The following is a 24,468-nucleotide window of genomic DNA, read 5'->3' on the forward strand; positions in this document are numbered from 1 at the left end:
ACTACTCCCATACTTATCCAATCAATTGATGTTGACAGGAATCACAAATTCAATGTTAGTTCAAAAAGAAAACGGTTAAGGAATAGATAAATCAGTTCATTATACCAAAATCCATTTTAAAAACTTAGAAACATGATTTTTAAGCTAACACTCTCTAGTAGCACCATAGCCTCTCTTTTTAGCCTATAATGATCATGAAGATCACTTACACTCTTGTACAAGACCTGGGACATCCATAAGGAACATGTTCATGTAAAGCTTTAAAGTATGCAAGTAATTTATACAACCTCCTTTTTTGGTTAGGAAAAAAAGTCCCAAATAAATTAATATGAGTCTCTTACTGAACCTGTGCATATTTTCAAAATATAAATCATTCCCCTGTGAAATTCACAGTATGATTTATATTAAAATTCACACTACATTTAATGTTAACTGTACTTTAATATTCTGCAAGTCAGTCTTTGTATTTGATAAAGTGCAGTCAAAATGAAAACTGTCTTTAAATTGATCCTAACTTCTATGTGACCCTGCAAAACTGAACACATGTTATAAGAAAGAGTGTTCTTGGGACACAAAGCTGATTTTCAACAAAATTCTGCAACATTAAATCAAAGTCACTTCTACACTGGCATCATGGTAATCTCTGCACTTTTAGGAATTTTAAGGCACTCTCCCTTTTTCTCAGCACTTTTTTTAAAGGTTTTATTTATTTATTCATTAGAGAGGGAGGGAGGGAGGGAGGGAGGGAGGAGAGAGAGAGAGAGAGAGAGAGAGAGAGAGAGAGAGAGAGACACGCAGAGACATAAGCAGAGGGAGAAGCAGGCTCCATGCAGGGAGCCCAATGTGGGACTCGATCCCAGGACTGCAGGATCATGCCCTGAGCCAAAGGCAGATGCTTAGCGCTGAGCCACTCAGGTGTCCCATCTGCACCTTTCTTAATTCCCTTTAAGAAACTGCCCTTGAGACTAACAGGTTTTGTTTTCTCCATTTCTTAAGTAATGCTAAAAATTATTTCAGTAGTTATTTAAAAATGGCCAAAAGTGAATTGAAAATATATTTGATGTATTACTCTGGTTCAAAACTGGTATAAAACTTAAGTATTGAAGAATTTTTTTTGGCAGGTCTTAGATTTTCATTCTGAGGACAAATTTAAAAGAGGACTTCTAAAATCATTCCACATATTTAAAAAAGCACTCTAATCTTACAGTAAATTATCTGAAGTAGAAAATTCAGCTATATATGGAGAGATACATAGAAAACAAAATGCTTTTAAAAGCATAATTATGCTATTCTTATACATATTTTACACTATGAATATATGTTAAATATTGTTAGCACAATAAAACATACATAAAGTATAAATTTGTATTGGTTGCATAATATAACACTGTAAAAGAATGACCTGTCTTTATCTCAATTTTTGAGGACAAAAAGGAATAAATATTTACATGAGGTCATAAATGAAGTACCATGACTCAGCTCTTATTTTCATTTTTTATAAATTAAAAGATAGGAATGTATATGTTTCATATGTTATAAGTTTTACTCTAACTCCAAAGCTTAAACCTGAGAAAAGAAATTCTGGGCTTATAAATTTAAGACTTGAGATAGCCTGGTTTAGAGAAATCTCATTTTGTCCTTCAGCTCCAAGAGCCACACCAGGGAACTGCAGTTTTTGGTTCTATGCCAGCAGAGCTATTGTAAATTAGGGTTAGGGGTCCCAATGAAATATACCCGGAGAGAGACACTCTAGGCATTTATGTCTGTGTCTGCCTTAACTCACATTTTTTTTTCTTAACTCACAATTTTTACAATTACCTAGGAGTGTTACGAAATTCTGTAGAAGACCAAAACAAGGTACAAAAAGTTAGAATCACTGAGTCTACTTTTTAGTAATCACAAAAATTGTTTGATTGAATGGAGAAGCAGAGCTATGCTCTAGGTATAGCCCAAATTTGAGCCTAATCACTTAACAGTTAGACATAGGTATCTTTAGTGACCTAACACATGAGAAGCTTAAAATTTGATCAATATAGTCAACCTATAAGGAATGTCTCAAATCACACCCCTAGCTCTTACTGCCCTTTGCTCTCCACACTAGTTAGCATTTTCCTTCAAAAGTATTATTTTCTGACAAAAATTATCTCAATAACTGCCTTAACTTCTTTTGTTAAAAAGAATGTGAACAATTAATATTTATTAAGGACCTAGTATGTGTCCTGATTTTTCTTCATGCCTTCTAAACTTAGAACTATGAGGGTAATAATCTAGAAAATGACATTATCACCAATCAGATGATCATTTTAATCCTGTCTGGGGTTTTAATTATCAAAAAAATCATTCTCTTCATTTCAAATTTTTAACTGCTTTTTGAATAATTATCTTAGGTAAGGTATGTTTTTCATTTAAGAAATGAGACCATTTAAAAGTATAGATTTTACACAAGTTCACAAAATTTGAAAAGTGACAATATAATTCCTAGGGGGGAAATTGCATAGTGGCTACAAGCCTATTTTTTGGATCACACAATTTCATGTAATATGAATATGCTGTTATCAAACTCATCAGTTAAACCACTCAGCTACATAAAGCTAAACAATAACCTTTCACTATTTTGCATTGTCTATGTATTCATTAACTTGTCAACCCAATTGTGAGCTGTCTTATTTGCTTGTTTTTACTGTTAACCAAATACAGTCATGGGACTCATTAAAAGAAAAAAAAAGAATTGATCTCCTTGGAAGATCACTGAACTTTTTAATGCCAACATGGCAATTAAGGCAAAAAAATAATACATAAAATTTACACTCCAGAAGGCAGGCATGTCCCAGAAAAAGCTGACATGCACAACAAAAAAAAATTGTTTCATTGGTTATTATACTCCTGTAAACATATCCTGTGAAATATGTAAAAAAAAATCTTGTTTGGAAATAGCATTATGCCCAATTCTCATAAATCACATATATCTGGAAATGAATATAGTAGTATGACAATGACAATTTCAAAGTTTATTCACAACTGATGTCAATTACATATTTTGTTCAGACAGCTTTTGAAGCACTGCTAGGAAAAATTAATTTTAATTCACTTTTTAAAAAGAAAAAACTGAAAAATAAAAGGGCGAGGGAGGCACTTCGGTGGCTCAGTCGGTTAAGCGTCCAACTCCTGATTTTGGCTCAGGTCATGATCTCAGGATTGTGAGATCCAGCCCCACTTGGCAGACTCTGTGCTGGGCACTAGAGCCTGCTTAATCTTCTGTCTCTCTCCCCCTGGCCCTCCCCCACCCCTGTTTGCAAGCACTCTAAATAAATAGAAAGAAAAAGAAAGAAAGAAAGAAAGAAAGAAAGAAAGAAAGAAAGAAAGAAAGAAAGAAAGAAAGAAAGAAAGAAAGAAATAGAAGAAAGGAAGAAAGAGAAGAAATAAAGAAAAGGAAAAAAAATGTTAGCTTTGTACCTTCACCTTACTCTAAAACAGCTAGAGTTAAAAAATAAAGTTTCCCATGAGAAGACATTTGTAAAATGGGAAAAAAAATGAAAAGCAACATAGAAAATGTCAAGTACGTTATTAGGAAACAGGTATTCTGATGAAACCTTACACGTAATTTTAGTTTGTTTGGAAAAATACATTGCAAGAATTACTTAAAATCAGATTACAATCAGCTTACATATAGTATATGATTGCTTATATTCCCAATGATTTCAGCAAACCTTGTTTTCTTAAATTATTTGGACAAATGCTAGTAAGATTTGCATTAAAATTGATTTCTCTGCAACAGATTGATAAAATATTCTAGCACATCCCATTTTCTTCCACTGGACTCAAAGATGAATTTCCTCTAATAATTTGCTTAGCATTAAGAAAGAATAATAAAAAGCTCACAAACTCACTTTAATTTAAATTTGCATTCAGGAAGTGCTTTTCTGATATAATTCAGCTGATAAATATGAACCTATGTGTTTATCAAATCCCTAAGAAGATTATCTAAATCAACTCCGTGTAATTACCATTCACCATCTGTTCCACCAGGGCCTGAGCTGATCTGCTGGCATCTTGCAGTTTTCTGAACTTCTCGGCTTTTTCTCGCTCTATGGCCTGCAGCATGATAGCAAAGGTGAGTATTTCAATACAAGGATTGTAAAGCTACACAGTAATTATAACTTCTATTTGCCCTTTCAAGCCTTAAGATATTTCACTCTGTCAGCTTATCATGTGAATCTAAAGATTTTTTTTCATAAGTTTCTTGGCACCAGAAGCATCAAAATGACAATGAAAGCACAAGTCATTTTCATATTGAATTACTACTTTTAATAAGATTTCTACCCTTAACTCTTTTTATATGTAATAGTTTTTGATGCACTGTAATATAAGACCACAAAAAAGCAAATCATAAGAAACATTGAAAGGATAAAGTGACAGATAATTAAAAATCAAATTTGTCTTTTAAATATACACCACTGAAATTACTCCTAATAACTTAAGTACACATTCTGTATTAAAAATCAAATAGAAATTATTTTAAGTATATAAAAAACAGAAAAGCACACTAGCATGAATAATTTAGCAAAACCTCCATATTTATAATACACAAGACTGTAGGTTAATTTTTCTCTCTAAAACTTTCAAAGTACTCCCATCTCAAGGAAAAAGATATGCAGTTTCAGAAATCTTTCTAATTTCATGTGTTCATTTCTCCTTAGAGTTAACTTTTGAACTACAAAAACACAATGATTTAAATTAACAAAACCTAGCATTTAACACTGTTGGATTTAGCTAATAATGTCTCTCCACACACACACACACACACACACACACACACACACAAAATACTATGATGTAATTGAACTATACTACCATAGTCATTAAAAATATGTGGCTATAACAATATATGTCCTAAAACATAACTACCTGTAGAAAAAGTAGGCTTTAAGGCACTTAACAGATAGAGCAATACTCCTATGACCAAATAATAGCATCATACAAATATTTCCCTTGAGTTTGTGGAAGGAGGCTATTCTACATACAAATCTTTTTCAAAATTTTATTTAGATCAATGGGTATTTAAACAAATATTCTAGGGTGTAATACTGGAGTACAGGTAGGAGGCCTATCATCAACACATGCACACTCTGTAGACCATTCATTGTTCAACAGAACTCTGCAAAGATGAAAATATTATAGTTCTGTGCTGTACAATACAGTAGCCACTAGCCACATGTGGGTACTGAGTACTTGAAAGGTGGCAAGTATGACTGAGGGAAACTTATTTTTCATCTAATATAAATAAATCTAAATTTAAAAAGCTACCATGTGTCAAGTGCCAATGTAATTATACAGTCCAGATCTAGTGTCTTCCCTTTGAAAGCAAATAGACAGGCAGGTAGACTAAATACAGATCTAGAGATTATGGCAACATCAGATATACATTCAGAGAAATAAGAAATCAACTTATTGCTAAACTAGACTATTTCCCAAGCACACCAAATGATGGGAATGCTCATACTATAATCCATACCTTTAAAATATTCAAAAAGATTCTTCAATTTTAAAAGATAATCACAATTGAAAGAAGGGCTTTTAAAATTGTTTTAAGAAAGAGTTTCATGAACTAGAATTATTGGATTGAAGGTCAATAATACAAAATAGTAAAAATGCCTGTAGACAATAATATATCCAATCACAAAAAACTGCAACATACAAAATACTAATTAGAATTTAGCAAAAATAAATGAAATAAAATGCTATGAAGTGATAGTTTAGGTTTTAAGTATTTATACTCTACCTTAAAAATACACATTTTATGTTATGCTGTCAAGGGCAGCAAATGAAAAGTAGGGTCATCTCATCAGTAGGGAATTCTCTAAAAGTGATAGACACATTTTAATATCTTGGATTCTACTTGAAAATTTCAAAGCACAGAGATTGTGGTGTTTGGGAATTATATGCTCCCAGGATCCCATACCAATTAGCAGGTGAAACTTCTGCGTTACCTTGAAAGTCTTTTTCACAAAGGCATTATCAAATTGTTGACACAAGTATTTGCACAACCCTGGAAGATTCCAGCTTTCTAGTAGAATTGAAAAGTCCATGAAAATAAAGTAGCCACAACATCTTGCTAAAGGTAAGAACCTAGATGAAATTCCAAAATTTACATTTTCTCAACTCTCAATTTTTGTCTTCTAAGTTATCTGTTCCTATTAGGAAGCTTATTGGCACATGCTTCCCAACACTTTAAATTTATTCTCCATTAAAAGGTAAATGTTATTTGTAAAGGACTCTGAGCACTTTAGAAGAAAAATAAATAAGCACATTCTAAGTAAATATATAACATTCACAACTACCAAGAGCTATAGCAAGATGTGGGATATTCCAAATTTGAACTATATCAGCAAAACGGGAAGTGCAGAGGAAGAGAGGGAGAAGGAGAGAGAGACAGAGACAAGCAAAAAATACATATACGGCAACAGAACAAGAAATAGCTACTTGGTATTCTCCACGTAAACAGAGTTAGGGTTACCCTTTCCTATTAGAAGGGTTTCTATTTTAACTACACTGAGTTTTTGCTTTTTTATATATGAAATTATATAAGGAGCAGAATCAGGAGTGCCTGGGTGACTCAGTTTGTTAAAGTCTGCCTTCAGCTATTATGATCCTGAAGTCCAGGGATAGAGCCCTGCTCTGCAGGGAGCCTGCTTCTCCCTGTCTCTCTGCCCTTCCCCAAGCTCCTGTGCAAGCTCTTTCTCTCACACACACTCTCCCTCTCAAATAAATAAATAGTCTTTTAAAAAATGAGAAAAAGAGTAGAATCAGAACACACTGTTGTCTTTATAAATGATGAAAAGAAATTACCACTGGCTTCCTAAATGTCATGATCATAATCTTTTCATTCTAAGCATCTAATGGAATAATCAATTAGTATGAGTCACAGAGGGAAAACTTCTAATTGATTATTTCAGGGGTAACTAGCTTAAGTATCTAGTTTGGTTAATGACATTATTCCAATTTATTTATTTATTTAACCACACACACACACACACACACACACACACACATAGTAATACAGAGTAGGTACTATTACCCTCACAATTTAACAGAGGAGGAAAATGAGGCACACACAGGTGTGTTAAATATTTGAAAACACTGTCATAGCCATGATAAAAATCAAATTCCTTACACTGTATACCAAATCGCAGTTTATGAGCATTATTTCACATGTATTTCATAATAATTCAGTGGGTTGGAAGGAACCAACAGCATTTTATCCTCTTTTATACAAGAAAAAACTGAGCATCAGCAAGATTAAGTCATATATACAAGATCGTAGAAGTAGAAAGTTTTAGATCCAATTTTAAAAGCCCAATCATCTATTTACAAGTTCAGCTCTTTCAAACACACTCTGCTGTTCTAAGGGTATTTCAATGAAAATTAATCAAACAGCTTCGAATGTATCCGACTACAACTCACAGCAAAGGCAACTTGATAGTTTGGATGTAGTCAAAGATGATATTTAAAATATTTAACCATCAATGCAGCATGGGCACCAAGCTATCAGAAGGAATGCCTGGTTACTCAGAAGGGACAATGACAGTCTAGAAGCTGATCAGAAACTCTGTGTACAGGTCAATTACTTTACTCCATTGCCAGATGTCTACTCTACAGAAACTCAGTAACTCGTGTGTAAATAGGCCTGAAAAAGAAGCAGTGGCCACCACATACCTCTCAGGGTTCCGATGATATCTGGGTTAAGTAACATCACTTTAAAGAGGAATATTGGAAAATAAAGAGATATTGGCACAAATGCACTCTGAGGAGTCTGAACAAGACAGTGAAGAGTACAGAAAACATTTCATTTCAGACACAGTTATAGATACTTAATTTTTTAAAATGAGAAAACTTAGGGTAGTAAGAAGACAATAAAGAAGGTAATGAAAAGTTTTGGAGTCATTCTATTCTCCAAAGGTTTGAATTCTGTCTCTACTGTTTACCAGCTGTTTGACATTTGGAAAGTGATTCAACCTTTCTGAGCATCAATATCTTCTATGTAAAATAACACTACCAATACCTACCCTTCAAGGATTCTGAGAAGATTAAACGAGGCTCTTCAAATAACTTATTTCCCAAATTGGGACAATTCTTACATAGTAAAATGGAAATCCAGAAATAACTAAGCTGTAACAAATAGAATAACATAAACTGAAAATGTTCCAAAGAGCCACATGTGGGCACCCGAATGAACGGTGATTTCAATCATCCTTAAAAAAGGTTTAGGAAAAAATCTTGGCCTAAGAGTGGGTTAGAGTACCTGCTCACAAAAATACAAAAATGTGTGCTGGGTGTCCAAATAACCACATATACAAAGTGCTAAAGAAGTTTACTAAATAAACATCACCAAAACTCCTTTTCTTCCTGGATCTGGACATATATGCATTCATTTTCAAATAAAATATATGAACTTCTGTCTTAAAATAGGTTAGATTAGTACTTCCTAATGCTTCTACTTTCTCTCATTTTCTCAGGAAAAATATATGTAAACTACATAGAAAAAGTAAAATAAAAATCACATGACCACCAAAAACAAAGTCTGGAGAGAAACATCGTTCTGAAAAAGGGAAGGCATGCCCCTTACTATAAAAGGGTATGTGCCACCAGGAGAAAAATTGGCCCTCCACATGTCTACAATGCAAAGTAAACACTAGCCCATGAAAGAAAGGAAAGAGAAAGTCAAAAGAGAAAGAGAAAAACTGATCATCACACCTATTCCCTTATTCAGTTCCATGAAAACTGTTGCTATTAAGGACACCATTAGACTCCATGCTACTACATTCAATGGCAGATCCTCAGTTTTCAACTTACTTATCAGCATAATTTGATAGAGGATACCTCTTCAAAAATATTTCGCAAGTTGGTTTCCTAGATGACAAGTACACAGTCTTTATCCTACCTCAAGGACTCCCTTTACTCAATCCCCTGTGCTGGTTCTTGCACATTTCCCTATATACATGTATGGAACTACATCTGTACCTTCATTTTTTCAAGCCAAAAACAGAATCCTTCTTGACTGTTCTTTTTCTCTCAAATCCCATATCCAATCCCTCAGAAACTCCTGCTGACTCTAACCTCAAAACACATCCAGAAAATGTTATTACTGTGCTCACTACTACCACACTAGTGAAAAAAACCTCCACCATCACTCAGTGGTATGGATATTTCCAAATAGCCTACTAAATGGTATTTCTATTTCTACCTTTGCTCCCTGATGCTATATTCTCACAGCAGTCAGAAGAAACCAGTCACAACAGACATCAACTCAACTCTCCAGTAGCCTCCCTTCTCATCTGAGTAAAAGCCCTAACCATGGTCCACTTGACCTTAACCTCCTTAATTTCTATGGCCTCTTCTGTGACTAAACACCCTGATTTTTCACCTCTGCCATATTTGTTTTTCTCTGATACTCTAGGTATGCTCCTCCCTCAGACCTATGCATCCACTCTTCCCTCTGCTGGAAATGTCCCTATCTCCGGAATCTATAAATCCCTCACTACCTTTAGGTCTTTGCTTAAAGGTCACTTTGTCAGGGAGGCGTTCTACTGCTAGTCTATCTACACACACACATACACACATGCACACACTTCCTAGCCCTCATTCCTCCTGTATTTTTGTCTTTGACATTTATCAGTAACATTCTATATATATTTTGCATATTATTGCTTAATTTTCATCTTTCTCACTGGAATGGAAACTGTAAGAAGTCGGGTATCCCACCATTTGCTTCAACGTGGATGGAACTGGAGGGTATTATTCTGAGTGAAGTAAGTCAATCGGAGAAGGACAGTGTATGTTCTCATTCATTTGGGGAATATAAATAATAGTGAAGGGGAATATAAGGGAAGGGAGAAGAAATGTGTGGGAAATATCAGAAAGGGAGACAGAACATAAAGACTCCTAACTCTGGGAAACGAACTAGGGGTGGTGGAAGGGGAGGAGGGCGGGGGGTGGGGGTGAATGGGTGACAGGCACTGAGGGGAGCACTTGACGGGATGAGCACTGGGTGTTATTCTGTATGTTGGTAAATTGAACACCAATAAAAAATAAATTTATTTAAAAAAAAAGAAGTTGGGTATCCTCATGAATTCCCTTCCTCACACCATCTCCAGGGCCCAGAAGAGTGTCTCATACATAGTAGATGCATAGTAAGGCGAGGTCGGTTGTAGCATAATGCTTCTATATATGATATTATTGTCTCTCCCATCCTACTCACACTTAAAATGCTCTTTGAAGGTGTAAATGTATAACAAATCATAGTAGCTATACATATACTGGTTATAGCAACAGCCTAGGAGTTTAGGAGCTGCATGTTCAATAAAGGAAAGCTTGATTAAATGAAAGTCTTCTAGAAGATCCAGATTAGATGGGGAGTTGGACACATTGGCCTGCTTTCCAACAGGACTGCTATGAAATCCTGAGAGCTGTAATAAACAATTACACAAATAGAAAACAAATAGTACCATGTAAAATTCATTAAAGTCAAAATTTCATAGAATCTTACCTGGGTTGGGGAAAAGAAAAGAATTGGGATGGGGAAATAACACAATGCTTATAATATTTCTTAAGGAATAATGACACAATGCCATACTGAAAAAATTAGAGGGAGTATAAACTCCCAACACTGCTCTACCAAACAAAATTTTAGCAAACTTTTTGGCATCTTCACTAAGGTGCCATGGACTCCATGAAAAAGAAACAGAAAATGGTAAGGCTAAAAGAAGCTGAAGTTAACAGGAATGAAATGAAATTTCAAGATCATAGAGACGTGGATATCAAAAGGAAGAAACTAAAAGTGCATCACCATGATCCAAATCAGTACTGGAAACTGTAAAATGTGGAATGAATACTGAACAAAAAAGGAGAGAATGTTTCTTGACTATGGTACTAACCAGGATTCTCTGGGCCTCAGGAGAAGATAAACAAGTGATCCAGCTGGCTAGAAGAAATATCATATTTTAAAATGTCTTAATTAGGTTGTTTCTGTATTTTCAGATCATGTTATGTTATGCTGACATGTTGAAATGTTTTGTTATCACTAGAGAATAAAAGTAAGAACTCTTTATTAGTCTCAGAGATTTGGGGACTTTTTTTTCTCAGATATTTTCAAATATTTCAGCATCTTCAGTCTTTATTCCTCCTCCATGGCTCACTCATGCTCTGTCTCTCTCTGCCCCCTCTCTTTCTATAGCCAGATACATAAATATGTGTATATAGAGAGATAAATATGTGTAGATGTATATATATGTGTGTGTGTGTGTGTGTGTGTGATATCTTTGTATATATATTTACATTTGTATATATATTAACTTTCCCCTTTTCTTTTTTTTAAGATTTTATTTATTTATTCATGAGAGACACACACACACAGAGAGAGAGAGAGAGAGAGAGGCAGAGACACAGGCAGAGGGAGGCTCCATGCAGGGAACCTGATATGGGACTCGATCCCATGTCTCCAGGATCATCCCCTGGGCTGAAGGCAGCACTAAACCGCTGAGCCACCCAGGCTGTCCTCCCCTTGTTTTCAAAGCCAAAAGTAGCCCCTGAATGCTCTTCAACCATGACATCCACTTTGCTCTATGCGTTTCATCTTCAGTATTAGTCCAAGTATCTGTACTCACCACTATACAGAAAGATCTTTCATGAAGGGTACCAATTTTCTTCTTGCCAGGTGCAATGCTTCTTATAGCATTAAGTACCAAAAACTAAAACTACCCCTTAGAAATCACCTTACTCAGGAAAACATTTCTGTCCTAGACATTATGATCTTTCTCTAATTTATTGTCCTTAGGAAATGCATCTTGCTTTTCTGTATGTCTGTCTCTCTCTGTTTATCTTCTATGTAATGTGTGTGTGTGTGTGTGTACACATAGATAGTATTTTTAATCTTAAATGTATCTATTTTTTATAATAGAATATATGTTTTTGAAATGATTTTTCTTAACAGAAAAAATGAAATACTTTAGTCAATATATATTCCATATGTGATCATATGTTTAGAAGCTACTACTCAAATTGTGAAGTATCTAGTACAGATAATTTCAAGTAAAGAAAACAGAAGCTAAAAAAAGGCATCAGGTGACCATTCCATATGAAATGTATCATTAATTTTCAAATATATTAAAGGCCCATAAAAATTCTTAGAGATATCAGGAAATCATGAATTCTAAAATGTGTAACCTCAAGTGCAATATTAAAAGGCAACTGAGTTGTATAATAATATAGAGAAAAAAGAAACATAATTAAGTTTTAAGCAAAGTATACAAAGAAGGGAAGTTTACTGATTCTCTAATAAGTTGATTAAAAACACTCTATGACCTCTTCCTCCTTCTTTATCGGCATCTCTTAAAAGCCTCCTCCTTTCATGACATCTTCTCTAATTAATATGAAAGTAAGTTTCAGATTCCCCAGAGGCCTACTCTGACTTTAGAAGCAATTAATTTTCTATTCACTTAACATTCTATAATGAAGTTTTGCCCTTTGACAGAAAAAGTAATTTATTCACTCAAATGTTTATTCAGAAGTTGTTACATCCTTCATATTGGTAGCAGAGCCTGACTTAAAATGTGCCCGAGGAACGGAAAAAAAATCACTTATTCATATAGTCAAATATCAACTGTGCTAAGTACCAGGTACTATATGAGGCACTGGCGTGCCAAAATCAAAGTAAGCCAAACCAAAACAAACAAAAAACAAAACCAAATTAAGTTCCAGACATTAATTTCCAGAAACCAGCAATCTAATCAATGTTATAATGGCCAGATCAGTATGGATAAGGTAACAGAAAATAGGTCATGGAAGCCTTCACAAAGCAACATGAAGATACTGACTTTGTCAATGCCTTCTAGTCAAAGGCCAGCAGGTACATGCCTATAGATAAAGTTAAGATGATTTAGTTGTTGCAACAGGAGAGGCGGCATATAATAGCGAACTATGGGGTTGGATTTGGGGCACACGTAGGTGAGGAGAATGGCCAAGGAAGCAGGGCTTTGCCTTTAATTAGATGCTGTAACGAAATGGAGGTACTTCTATGACTGGACATCTTAAACATTTTTATCTAGATGTCAGAATCAATGTAGAGAGGCTAAAATTATGATTAGTAAGGCAGCATAATTTGTCACATTAGGGAAGATGAGGGGATATGCAGTCATTTTGGGTGGTTTGTACAATTTGAGGGGTCTGTATTGAAACAGGATTACAAAAGGGTTATGTTTTTGGCTTGATCCACCACAATCATGAAATGGCCTTGTCCGGTGCTGGCATTCTGAGCCCCTGTGCATATTCAGCAAGAGAATACCACAGACTAGCTGAAAGCAACTAGTATGGCTTTGAGCATCTCGAAGGACTAATTGAAGTGCTAAGCCAGCTCCTGACATCAGTGGCTACTTTTTGCTTTCTCAAATGAATATCAACAGAAGCATAACAGAATAATATTTATGTTTTAGTAAGTTCACTTTAACAAAAGTGATACGAAAACTGCTAAAGGAATACAAAATTAGTGGTGGGGAAGATGGCCTAGGGATTGTCACTTTAAACAGGTAACCCATCATATTAGCTTTAATCAGGGTTGTAGTGATGGGAATGGGGAGAATTGGACAGTTTCAAGAGCAGTTAAGGGAATGAAATTAACTGAACTTGGGTGGACTTGCAAATGGAAGGGGAAAAAAACCTAGGTGACCCAGTTAGCTTTTAGGTTTCTGGATTAGGCTGTTGGAAAAAAAGAAAGGAAAGACAAAGGAGAGCTGAGGTGATGAGATTTATTTTAGGTTTTCAGGCAAATATCCAATTAAAGTTCTCTATTAAGTAATTAAATAAACTGGTTTGGGTTTTAAAGGGAGAAACATGAGCTAATGATACATATTTGGGGGCCATAAGAAAATAGGTGTTATTTGAATAGGAAGGAATGAACATAATCCAGAGAAGAGAAACAAGGGAAGAACTGCGTAGAATATCAATAAAGGAAAACGGAGATAGAAAAAATAACCAAAAACGTACAAAAGGTAACAGTAGATAATGGTATCCCCAAAACCCAGGGAGGAAAGTATTTCATGAAGGACAAAGAAGTTAAGAGAGTCTAGTCCTGCAGAAAGGATGAGTAACAAAGACACAAAAATATTCCTATGTGTTTATAGGAGATGAGGGTTTTATTAAGCATGTGGACATGTGGCTAAATGGAAGCAGGCTCCTTAGGACATAGACAGTGAAGATACTGAGAACACGACCACGAACACACACACAGATTAGCCTTAGCTAGCCAAAGCACCATCTTTTCCACCAAGGCAGAGGGAGAAAAAAGAGAACATGAGCACAAATACACATAATTTGATAGATATTACCTTAAGTAAACTACGAGGGAAAGTCATCTACCATAAATTGGGGGGGGGGGAGTTTAGGAGTTCCATTAAAAACTTGAAATAACTGAGAGAAATAGAAAAGAATTGAGAGAAATAGAAAAGAAAATTTACTAGGAATGCATGGAAAGTCAATGGAGAAGTACCAAAGACTCTGTCTAAATGTAGCATTTCAGAAACAGAGTAATGTCTGACAGTGAAACACCTACAGAATAGTGATGCAAGGATGTAGCTGAATTGAGGAGATTAGGGAAATGGAAACTTTTGGAGATAGCAAGACAACCAACATGGGCTGAGATTTCTAAGGATGAAGGCATAACTTGAGTGGAGAAGACTGTCATCTTGGTGCCAAAGTCTTCAATTAGAAAATAATATCATACAATGGTGAGTGACAGATAGCCACTGGGCATGAAACACAAGAGACAAGATATCTCTACACAGAGAGCAGTACTTTAGGAATTGGCTCTGGGAAGTGAGGAAACTAGCAATTCTAAATGAGTGAGGGAGTGGAAGAATCATTAGTCTTAGTGGTGTTCTTGAGGGTAAAGGTGGTTTCCATGTATGAATAGAACAAGTACATAGGATAGAAAGTTTGTTTTGGAAGAAGGACTTCAGAATGCACAGGGGGTGTGCATGAGAAGGCACCAAGGCAGAACAGGCTTGTAGAAGAGCAGAGAGAGGAAGATACCAGAAAGCACAGATGAGCAGAGATATATATATTGTGGGGGGCAAACCCAGATAAAAGACATAAAAGAAATGTAGAATTAACTGGCTTGAGGATTTCCAACAGAACTTATTTAAAAGTTGATTTGGTGTGGGTGGGAGCAAGCATGGGTCCAGAAAGAGCCCAAGGCCTATTGACCTAAATAGCCAGTGTGAAGGCTTTCAAGAGAACACTATACAGGTATACAACCACCTTGCAGTAAGACTAGATTGTTTTGTTTTTTAAATTACTGTTGTATATTACCACGTGCTCAACTCAAGAAGTTGAGCAGTTATACCTGTTAATTCAGCTTGAAATTCTCAACTGTGGTGACATTGACAGAATGAGTAAATGATCTAGGAGTCCGGAAAAGTCTCAGATGGTGCCTTTGAGTACTGATTCTCAGACCTTTATATACAAATGAGTCACCTGTGGATCTTGTTCAAATGCAAATTCTGATTCTTTAGGTCTGACCTCACACATTTCTCATAAGTTCACAGATGATGCCAATGTTGGTCGTCCAGGGACCACTTGGAGTAGAAATGTCCCCTAGAATTCAACTTTTAAGTAAGCACATTATTTTAATTATATAAATAAAACACATGGCTAATAGAGAAGGAAAATTTATGTTAGGTTTAAAAGTATATAAAACTGAACTGAAAATATTCTAGGACATTCTAATTGGCTGAAAGTACTTGACAGTAGTAGATGAATGAAGGAGTCAGTGAAAGAAAAAAAGAAGGCAGTATTTAGCCATTTTTAATGGATGCCTAAAAATGACTACAATTCAAGTTCATGAGACGGGCCTCCCCTGTGTTCAAAATAAGCTACATAAACTGACAGGTGAAGAAGAAAATTAATGTACACCTAAACTGCATCTCCATCATCATTACTATGTATTTCTCTCAAGGATTTTTAATACATATATATTATATTTAGCCTGAAGGAAATGTCTAGGTAAATCATTTCATGTCCTATTTTAGTAGGCAATTAAGAATGATGCTATTTCAGAAAATGAGAAGTTGATAAAGGTGACTCACGAGGCATCAGAAAACCACTCATACAATATTGTACATTTTTTTAGCACTTTCAGTCTGTCATCACTGACACTACTGATCAAATGCAAATTGCTTCTAGGTAACCATATGATAACAGGAAATTTTTGAATTTATATTCTTGAAATGCTGGAACTCAATTTTCCTGCTTGATCAGAGCTGTTTTAAGATACAGACATAGGATGACAAACAGATAAGTAGATTATTGAGATAAATTTTAAAAAATATAAATTAGCTAATAAAAGCCCAAGGTGACTCATACTTTCAGTGGCCAAATATGTCACATGACCTTTAAAATGTATTTTAGAAAAAAAATTAAAAAAAATAAAAAAATAAAATGTATATTAGAGTTCACCCTCTCTAAGCAGTTTTCTATTCATTGAATGTCCCTCCACAATCATAACAAAAAACATACCATCCAATGAGTGTTCTTTGAAATAACACATTTTGCTAATTACTATATATACTATGCTTCAGTTTAATTTTAAAACTAAAACATTAACATCATAGTGCTCATTTCTTGAAATTATTTACAATTGTCTATAATTATACTAATAACAGTCTATAAAATAATGCTTTTAAAATAACTTCCCAATTTATAAATCATTAACTCTGAGACATGTTGATGGAATCAACATCTCCCCTACCTCAAGCAGCCTAAAAAATAGATTACTTTCTCCTAGAAGAAAATCATTTTTTGCTCTCCAAATTTTCCAATCCCAGAGCAAGCATTAGCTTGTATCTAAGATAGTGTTGTGTTTGGAAAAATCTCAGAGAGTTCTTCTGGTATGAAACTGATTGCTCAAAACATGAAACTGATTTATTCCCCCCCACATGACCTTCCTATAGCTAAAACTATTTGACATTCAGAATATTTGTTTCTTTAGCCTGTCCGCTACAGAGCATTTATCTGCCTCTTAGAAACGCTCTTACCAACAATGACCAAAATAGATGTTTTATAATTGTCGAAGTTGAAATATCAAAGCCTTCATAATGTCCTTGAAGGTGAAGCAGCTCCTACTAAATTAATGAAAATCCCTATTGTAAAGGACAAAACTATAATGTCTCAGCAGGAAATAAAAACAGCAAATCACCTCTTACTATAAATAAATATTGAAAAAGGCTGGACATCTTCTAGTTATGGTAATGCAATACATAAGGATCTGGAAAATGCAAATCTGTTATGGCAAGTACTAATGAGTATAAAGAATAACTTTTTGATGATAATGAGAGCACAAACAGGGTCCTAAGTATAGTATTTCTAAGGGTCCATTCTATTCTGCAAGCTTGCTAAGTCCCAGCCTTGAGGTGACAGAACAGTACATGAGGGAAAATCAATGAGTTCATGTTATAAAATTGTTAATTTACAGCTAAATAATATAAAAGTTAAAGAAGGTTTATGAAAAGCATCCTGCTCAGTCACAGCAGAACCAGGAAAGATTTCTCGATGCTAAACACTGATTCTGCTGGATATGTAAAATAGACATTAAAGATATATTTAAAAGCATTATTCCATATTGCTTTAATATTTTCAATTGATAGAATCAGATAGTACAAAGTTTACAAACACCAAAACTTAGGAAAATACATAAAAACTAATGCATAACCTACATTGACTTTTTCTTTAAGGTCTGAGAAGTTGCCTTCCTTCCGATAGACTGCAAATTCAGGACTCTGCAACACAGCTTCTGAACGAGTAATCCAACTGTGAAGTTCAGTTATATCGACATCCAACCTAAGACAGGAAAAAATAAGGGTCATTATTTCTTGATTATCTCTTTCTTCCATATGAGAAAAAAAAGCAATCTATCCACATTTACCATTTTCCTTCCAATCTGAGACTCCTGCCTGATGCCCCTGTTACTGTTAATAGCACTACCATCTCCCTGGTTATGTAGGCTCAAAATTTGGAGGTAACTTTGATCTACAGTCTTATGATCATGGAGGTCATTTTATTAAGCTCAACGTAGCAATCACCTCTCTACAGTATCTCCTATAAGCTATCACTCTGCCTCTGCTTGAATGTTTGCACTGGCTGAAAAATTACTACTTCCCAAGATAATGCTCTTCCTTTCTGGAAAGTACTTACAGCAAACAAAAAATTCCTGCTGGTAGCTCCCATTGAACCATACCTTTGAGATCCATGCCCTTATGTAGTCTTCAACAATACTGATTCTGAATTTGGTCATGTGACTTGCTATGACAAGCAAGATATTAGTAAGCATAACACAAGCAGAGGCTTCATAAGTGCTTGTACTCTGGATCTTGTCCTCTTAGAACATACACTGCGAATGCAACTGTTATCTAAGAATTCCAATGGCCCTTTAAGGAAGCTTGATCTAGCCAGGTGGAGAGACAACATGAAAGAGAATGAGGCACTCTCCACGTGAATAAGCCTTTCTTTTACCCCATCTCAAACACCAGCTGAATATAACCAAATGAATTCTCCAACTGATATCACTTAGAGCCTCAGAACTACCCAGAGAGCCCTGCCCACATTGCAGAACTGTGAGAAAAGATCAATTACTTCTGTTTTAAGCCACTAAATTTGCAGTGTGTTGTTATGCTGCATTAGACATCTAATTATATACCCTGATATTCTCATTCTTTTATTGTAGAGACCTATGGAGCCAATGAGAGTTAACTGTTCAATCAAGTCAATCAGATTGAGTTAAAGCAGAGAGTGAAGGAGAGTCATGGACGGGTTGCAAAGGAGGAGGATATCTGTGCATCACTTGAAATTCCAGGCACAATTCTAAGTGTGTGTGCATTCTTCCTGAGAAAGAACTCCTAGATTTTATCAGCACCTGTAAAGAATCTATGAAAGAATTTAGAAATCATCTAATCCAAGATTATTAAAACAAACAGGCAACAAAGTCCCCAGAAAAATATTTACTCAATTTTCATAGGAAGTTTGTGAAGGACAACACAAGTACAAATACAAAATTTAAGACACCAAGTAATACACTTTTATCACCATGCCATATCTTCTTATCCAAGAAAACTCTCAAATACTTGAAATTAACTCTTTCAATCCACTAGAAAATATCTGATGGCACCCTATCCTATTCCTAGGATAGGAATTCATGACTAATCCCTTCACTTGTCAGTATTAAAATTTGGCTCCTAAAGACATCATGTCAGTGTTAGTGTTTAGTGCAATTAGGAAAGAATAGACAATTATCTTCTTAGATATGCAGCCTATGAGTCTGGTCAATGTTTTGACTTCCATATTAGACTTTTAATTCACATTGGAGTTAAATTGAGCTAAGACTTCCCAGAATTTCTCACATAAACTATCACCAAGCTAGTTCTCCAGAACCACAAACTTAGGAGCTAACTTCCCTCTCTTTTTTTTTATTTCTTTCTTTCTTCCCCTCCCCCCCCCCCCGTTTTTTGAGAAAGAGAGTGCATGCAGGTCAGGAACAGAGGGAAAGGAAGAGAGAGAATTTTAAGCAGGCTCCATGCCCAGCATCAAGTCCAATGCAGGGCTTGATCTCACAACCCCGAGATCACGACGTGAGCCAAAATCAAGAGTCAGACACTTAACCAACTGAGCCATTCAGGGGCCCAAGGAGGTGATTTCCTGAACTCATAGTTCAGGGCTTTCAGTCATAGAAACCTGATAAAGTTTCTCATGTTAGTTGCAGACTATTGTTTTAAAATTAAACTGATACAGAGCTTCATAGAACATGAAGCGTTTCCTAAAACAATCTCTCTGCATTCTTGAAAAAGCCTATGGTAAGGTATTATTAATCTCTCTGATGATGTAAAGGAACAGAAGCGCAAAGAAATTAAGTTAATTGATGTCCAACTGTTAGTTCCATGGAGAAGGAACTTAATTTATCTTGTTTACCATTATATCCTTCACCTCAAATAGGGCCTGGTTCACAGTGACAAATATTTACTGAGTGAAGGGTACCCAACAAGAAATTGAAGGAAAAGATATCTCTTGAATTCAGAGATTTCTACTCCCATCTCATGTCACTGAATGTCAAAACTTTTATTTGCATGTGAACTGTAAATGTATATGGATTTTCATTTTGTTATGCATAGTGATTGTTATCTTCCCCACATTTGTTTTTTCCTCTAAGTTTAGTTATTGGGTTTCCTATTTCTTCATTCATAATGGTGATGTTGAAATAGAGTCCTGTTGCATGCTTCTAAACATCTCTCTCTGTTGTTGACTCACTAAATCAAATTTCTGACTCTGGTCATTCAGCCACCTACAAAATTCAGTGCATGTTTTCCATCAGAATATTTTAAGAAAAGCATTTTTGTTTTTTCTTTGGTACAATATAAACATCACTGTGTTTGTCTGACTGCAGGCATTCACTTGCCAGTGCATGGGGCAGGCCAGAAGTGCTGAGATGTTAGTATCAGCAGTGACTTTTAATAACACCAGAGTTGGTAGATCAATATCCCAGCTCCCTTGCCCTTTGGTGTGACCATAATGATGAAAATAACAGAGAACCTTAGAGGGTTCCCAGATGGATTCAACTCCACTTGCATCCAGCAATAACCCACTTGTGAATTGTCTTTTATTGGCTGCCTTCTTTTCCTAACCTCACACCCCTGCTTTGCTTCCTGGGATCACATCCCCAATAAACTGTATGCTCCTAAATCTTTGTCTTCAGATCCACTCCCAGGGAACCCAAATTAAAGCAATGACCAACAGCCTCAAATGAACTCAGCATCCTCCATATTTAGTTGTTTTCACCTTGAACTCTGACTCTCCACGGGAACTATTTTAAACTTTTTCCAAAGCTCTTAAAGCACTAACCTATCCTCTTTCTTCAGCTATCAGGAAATGACATTTTTTACTCCACCAAGAAAAGTGCAATTATCAGACTAGAATTTCTTCCACTTCGTATGTCCAAATATTCAATCTTATCTGTTCTCTTCCCTTCTCTTACATTTGAGCGAGTTTGCCTTCCTGACCTTCAAAGACTTCCCATTTTTCTTAGCATAAAGACCAAAATTATCCTGATTTGGCCTTGACAGACCACTTAAGCCTATATACAACTTTGCCCTTTATTCAAGACCTCCTAGAAACAAATCTCACTTCAAGTTTCTTAGGGAGCCCAGGGCCACACTCAACTTTTGTCCTTACTCCAATTAAGTAAAATCCTTTGCTCTTATTCATCTATCCATTAGAACACTTCTTTCTTAAAAACTTGGCTGTTAAGCATAATCCACTTTAGCCCCTTTGGTCAAACTTGTCCTTTTTCCCTTTAAATCAGCCTGACCCAATTACACACCAAACACACTCTGACTCATAAAGGTGAGATGTGAATATCCAGGATTCACTGCCAAATTCCCCTTTAAACTTGATCTCATTGGTCTCACCCTTTTGATTCAGATTGTCTCTAGGAAAGATTGTTCACTTCTACCTACAAGTCTATGAATCTAAAACTTGACTAAAGGTACACAGCTGGTATCCCAGCTGGGAGAGCTCTGCTAAGACCTATGTTGGAGAAAGTTTTCTAGTAGTCCCAGAATTTACGCTGGTCTTGTTTATACGCATGTTATAATTATCATTTACCATCTCCAATCCATTGCAAAAAAAAAGTTACTTATTCAATGTGACAGTAAATAAATTTCATCCAGAAAAAAATTATATCACTTTTAGACTTTTGTCTTTATGAAGAAAGCTATATATGCTTCCTTTTAAAATAGTCAAATATTTCCCTTCACTTTTGCCGCAAAATTTATACTAAGTGCTCCCTATATGCCATGGTATTAACTTCCATAGATAACAGAGATAAAAATGCATCTGTCCACATTACCAGAAAGTGTGGTTTAGTAAAACATCCATTTAACAAAATAAAGTACTTTAGACATTAAACCGAGGCTCAGCTTGCACTGTGACTTTTTTTTTTTTTTTTGGATAATCAAAAAAATACCTTTTCAATGAATTAGGATTAAATCAGCTTCTAGACTAGAGACTCTGTCAAGTAAATTGGTTATCTCCACACAATGAAGGCTTTGTGGAGTCAACACCATGGTAACCATCTGCTTGCTGCTCAGTCTGTGAAGACTTTAAGGGAGGCCTGGGCACCAGTTGGCATGCAGTTCTAATAATTCAGATCAATTCAGGCAACAGGATGTGAAATTCCTCAGATCTTTCTTCATTCAATTTTTTTTGTTTGTCTGACTTTATAAATTTGGAAAGAGGTTGCACGGGATGCCTGAACTTCTCTTTTACCTAAAGATCCTTTGGAGAGTGATTATGCTCCTTTTTTTGTTATACGTATTTTTAAAGGGATTTCAAATTTTTCTAGGGTGGTTGTGAGTGCAGTGCTTAACCTAAGAAAAAAATGTCTATTCATAGGCACATAGGTTAATAGGTCATACTTTTCCTCTGAAATAGAATGAAGCAAAATGTCAATGAGTTTGTACTATTCTCAGCTGTTAGACTTTCTGTTTTCTCTCTTCTTTCCTAATTGTGACACGTTGATTCCTTTGGAAACAGGTGGCACCTAAACTTAACTCTTACATGATTTAAGCTCTGAGCTTGTCCTTACCTAATCCTACTTGTATGGGATTTTGTTGTTGTTTTTCCTGTCACTTCCATTTGGGCTTGCTGCTTTGACCATCTTTCTGAGTTGCTTACTGAAACTTTTTCTGTCCCAATGTGATATACAGTCAGCCCCCACTCCAACATCTAACATTCAACACCATCCCTTAGAGTTCTGGGAATTAACTGTCAGCTGCTAGCACTGTTTGCCCTCTTCAATATTCTGCCAGTAGGCATCCCCATCTCTTTATGCCAACAATGAGAATGGAAGGGTGAAGAGGAATCAGAGACAGGGTTTCAAAAGGAAAGGCCCTCCTGCTCTTTTTCTGAGCACCAACAGCCCACATTCAATGCTGAGTCTCAGAGACATTTCTACCACTTTTAGCAAAATGAAAAAGTCTCCTTTTTGGCTCCTACTCAGGTCCTGGCTTCCAAGTAACAACTGCAGATTTCGTTTATTCTTTATCAATTTGGCAGCTCCTGCTTCATCACCTTCTGTGGTTTGTCCCCTAGTTTTCATATTTTCACTACTATTAAATACTTTTTCAGATATTTCAGCTGGGATGCAAGTTAACAGATTCCCCTGATTTTAATCCATACATGGTTATAAACTGGGTGCTATCTACTCTCCCAGCATTTTGCAAGTGGTATTTTCTACCATCCTTTGTACTATCTGAAGCTGGGGATTTGGTCACCAACTAAAGATATCATACAGATGTAACTCAGTTACCTTCTCAAAAACCCTCAAGAAAAACACTGAAAAATTATTTTCAATGCCATATTAAATCTTAGATTCTGTGCATGTACTTTTCTTTCTTCACAAAATCACACATTTCTACTAATTCTTTTTTCTTCACTTTTAAAATTCTCATGAAGTCATTGTTAATGAGCTGGTATATAGTAACTCTCATAATGGGCCTCTACACCCTCAGAATCAGCCCACTATTCTATTCCTTATTATTTCCTCATCCTACTCTCATAACATATTTTACTCTATAACATTATATATATTACAATAAACAAGTATGTCTGGGGATCCCTGGATGGCGCAGCGGTTTGGCGCCTGTCTTTGGCCCAGGGCGCAATCCTGGAGACCCAGGATCGAATCCCATGTCGGGCTCCCGGTGCATGGAGCCTGCTTCTCCCTCTGCCTATGTCTCTGTCTCTCTCTCTCTCTGTCTGTGTGACTATCATAAATAAATAAAGAAAAATTAAAAAAAAAACAAGTATGTCTGTATGTTATTATGGACATATTCTACCCTTAAATCCACTCTAACTTTAGCAAACTTAAAATCCTTTTTTTCTACTATGAAAATTATGACTTCTTATTCTGTTTGCAAAATGATTATTCTCCTATCATTGTTGATGAGTACTCTGTTCTGTGTTTTTCAAGCATGTTCTAAAAATCTCATTTTTGTTTTTATGTATGGTTAGCAGTGAAGTGACATCTTTATCTTTTTTACAAAGGCACTCATTACAAAACTAAAAATTTGTGAGGTCCCATAGAGAAGAGCAAACATATCTTTCAATTTGTGTTATTTACAAAGGATTTATTATCAAACCAAGGTCATTTTCAAAGAGACCTTCCATTTCCTGGAAGTTTCAAAATATCAAAAATTATGGTGTGTATATACCAAAAATTCAGAAGGTTAAAGTTTTCCCTTAAGATTGTATTGTACAGGGGTGTCTGGCTGGTTCAGTCAGTTAAGTGTCAGACTCTTGATTTCAGCTCAGAACCCCATCTCACAGTTGTGAGATCTAGCCCCACATTGAGCCCCTCCATCAAGCTCTGTGCTGGGC

At 35.6% G+C, this 24,468-nt stretch overlaps 1 protein-coding gene across 6 annotated transcripts in view; it reads right to left on the reverse strand.

Annotated features, from left to right (window-relative positions):
• The window catches only part of DMD (dystrophin), a 2,039,779-nt gene that overhangs the window by 1,347,646 nt on the left and 667,665 nt on the right, over positions 1–24,468 (reverse strand). For all 6 annotated transcript variants that reach the window (XM_055339022.1, XM_055339018.1, XM_055339021.1 and 3 more), the window contains 2 exons: positions 17,760–17,883; positions 4,005–4,092 (listed from right to left, as the gene is read on the reverse strand). In XM_055339022.1, coding sequence (XP_055194997.1) covers positions 4,005–4,092; positions 17,760–17,883 — 212 coding nt within the window. The remainder of the gene's footprint in view (positions 1–4,004; positions 4,093–17,759; positions 17,884–24,468) is intronic.

This window comes from Nyctereutes procyonoides, unplaced genomic scaffold (genome assembly GCF_905146905.1).
Source record: "Nyctereutes procyonoides isolate TBG_1078 unplaced genomic scaffold, NYPRO_anot_genome, whole genome shotgun sequence".
Classification (NCBI taxonomy): Eukaryota; Metazoa; Chordata; class Mammalia; order Carnivora; family Canidae; genus Nyctereutes; species Nyctereutes procyonoides.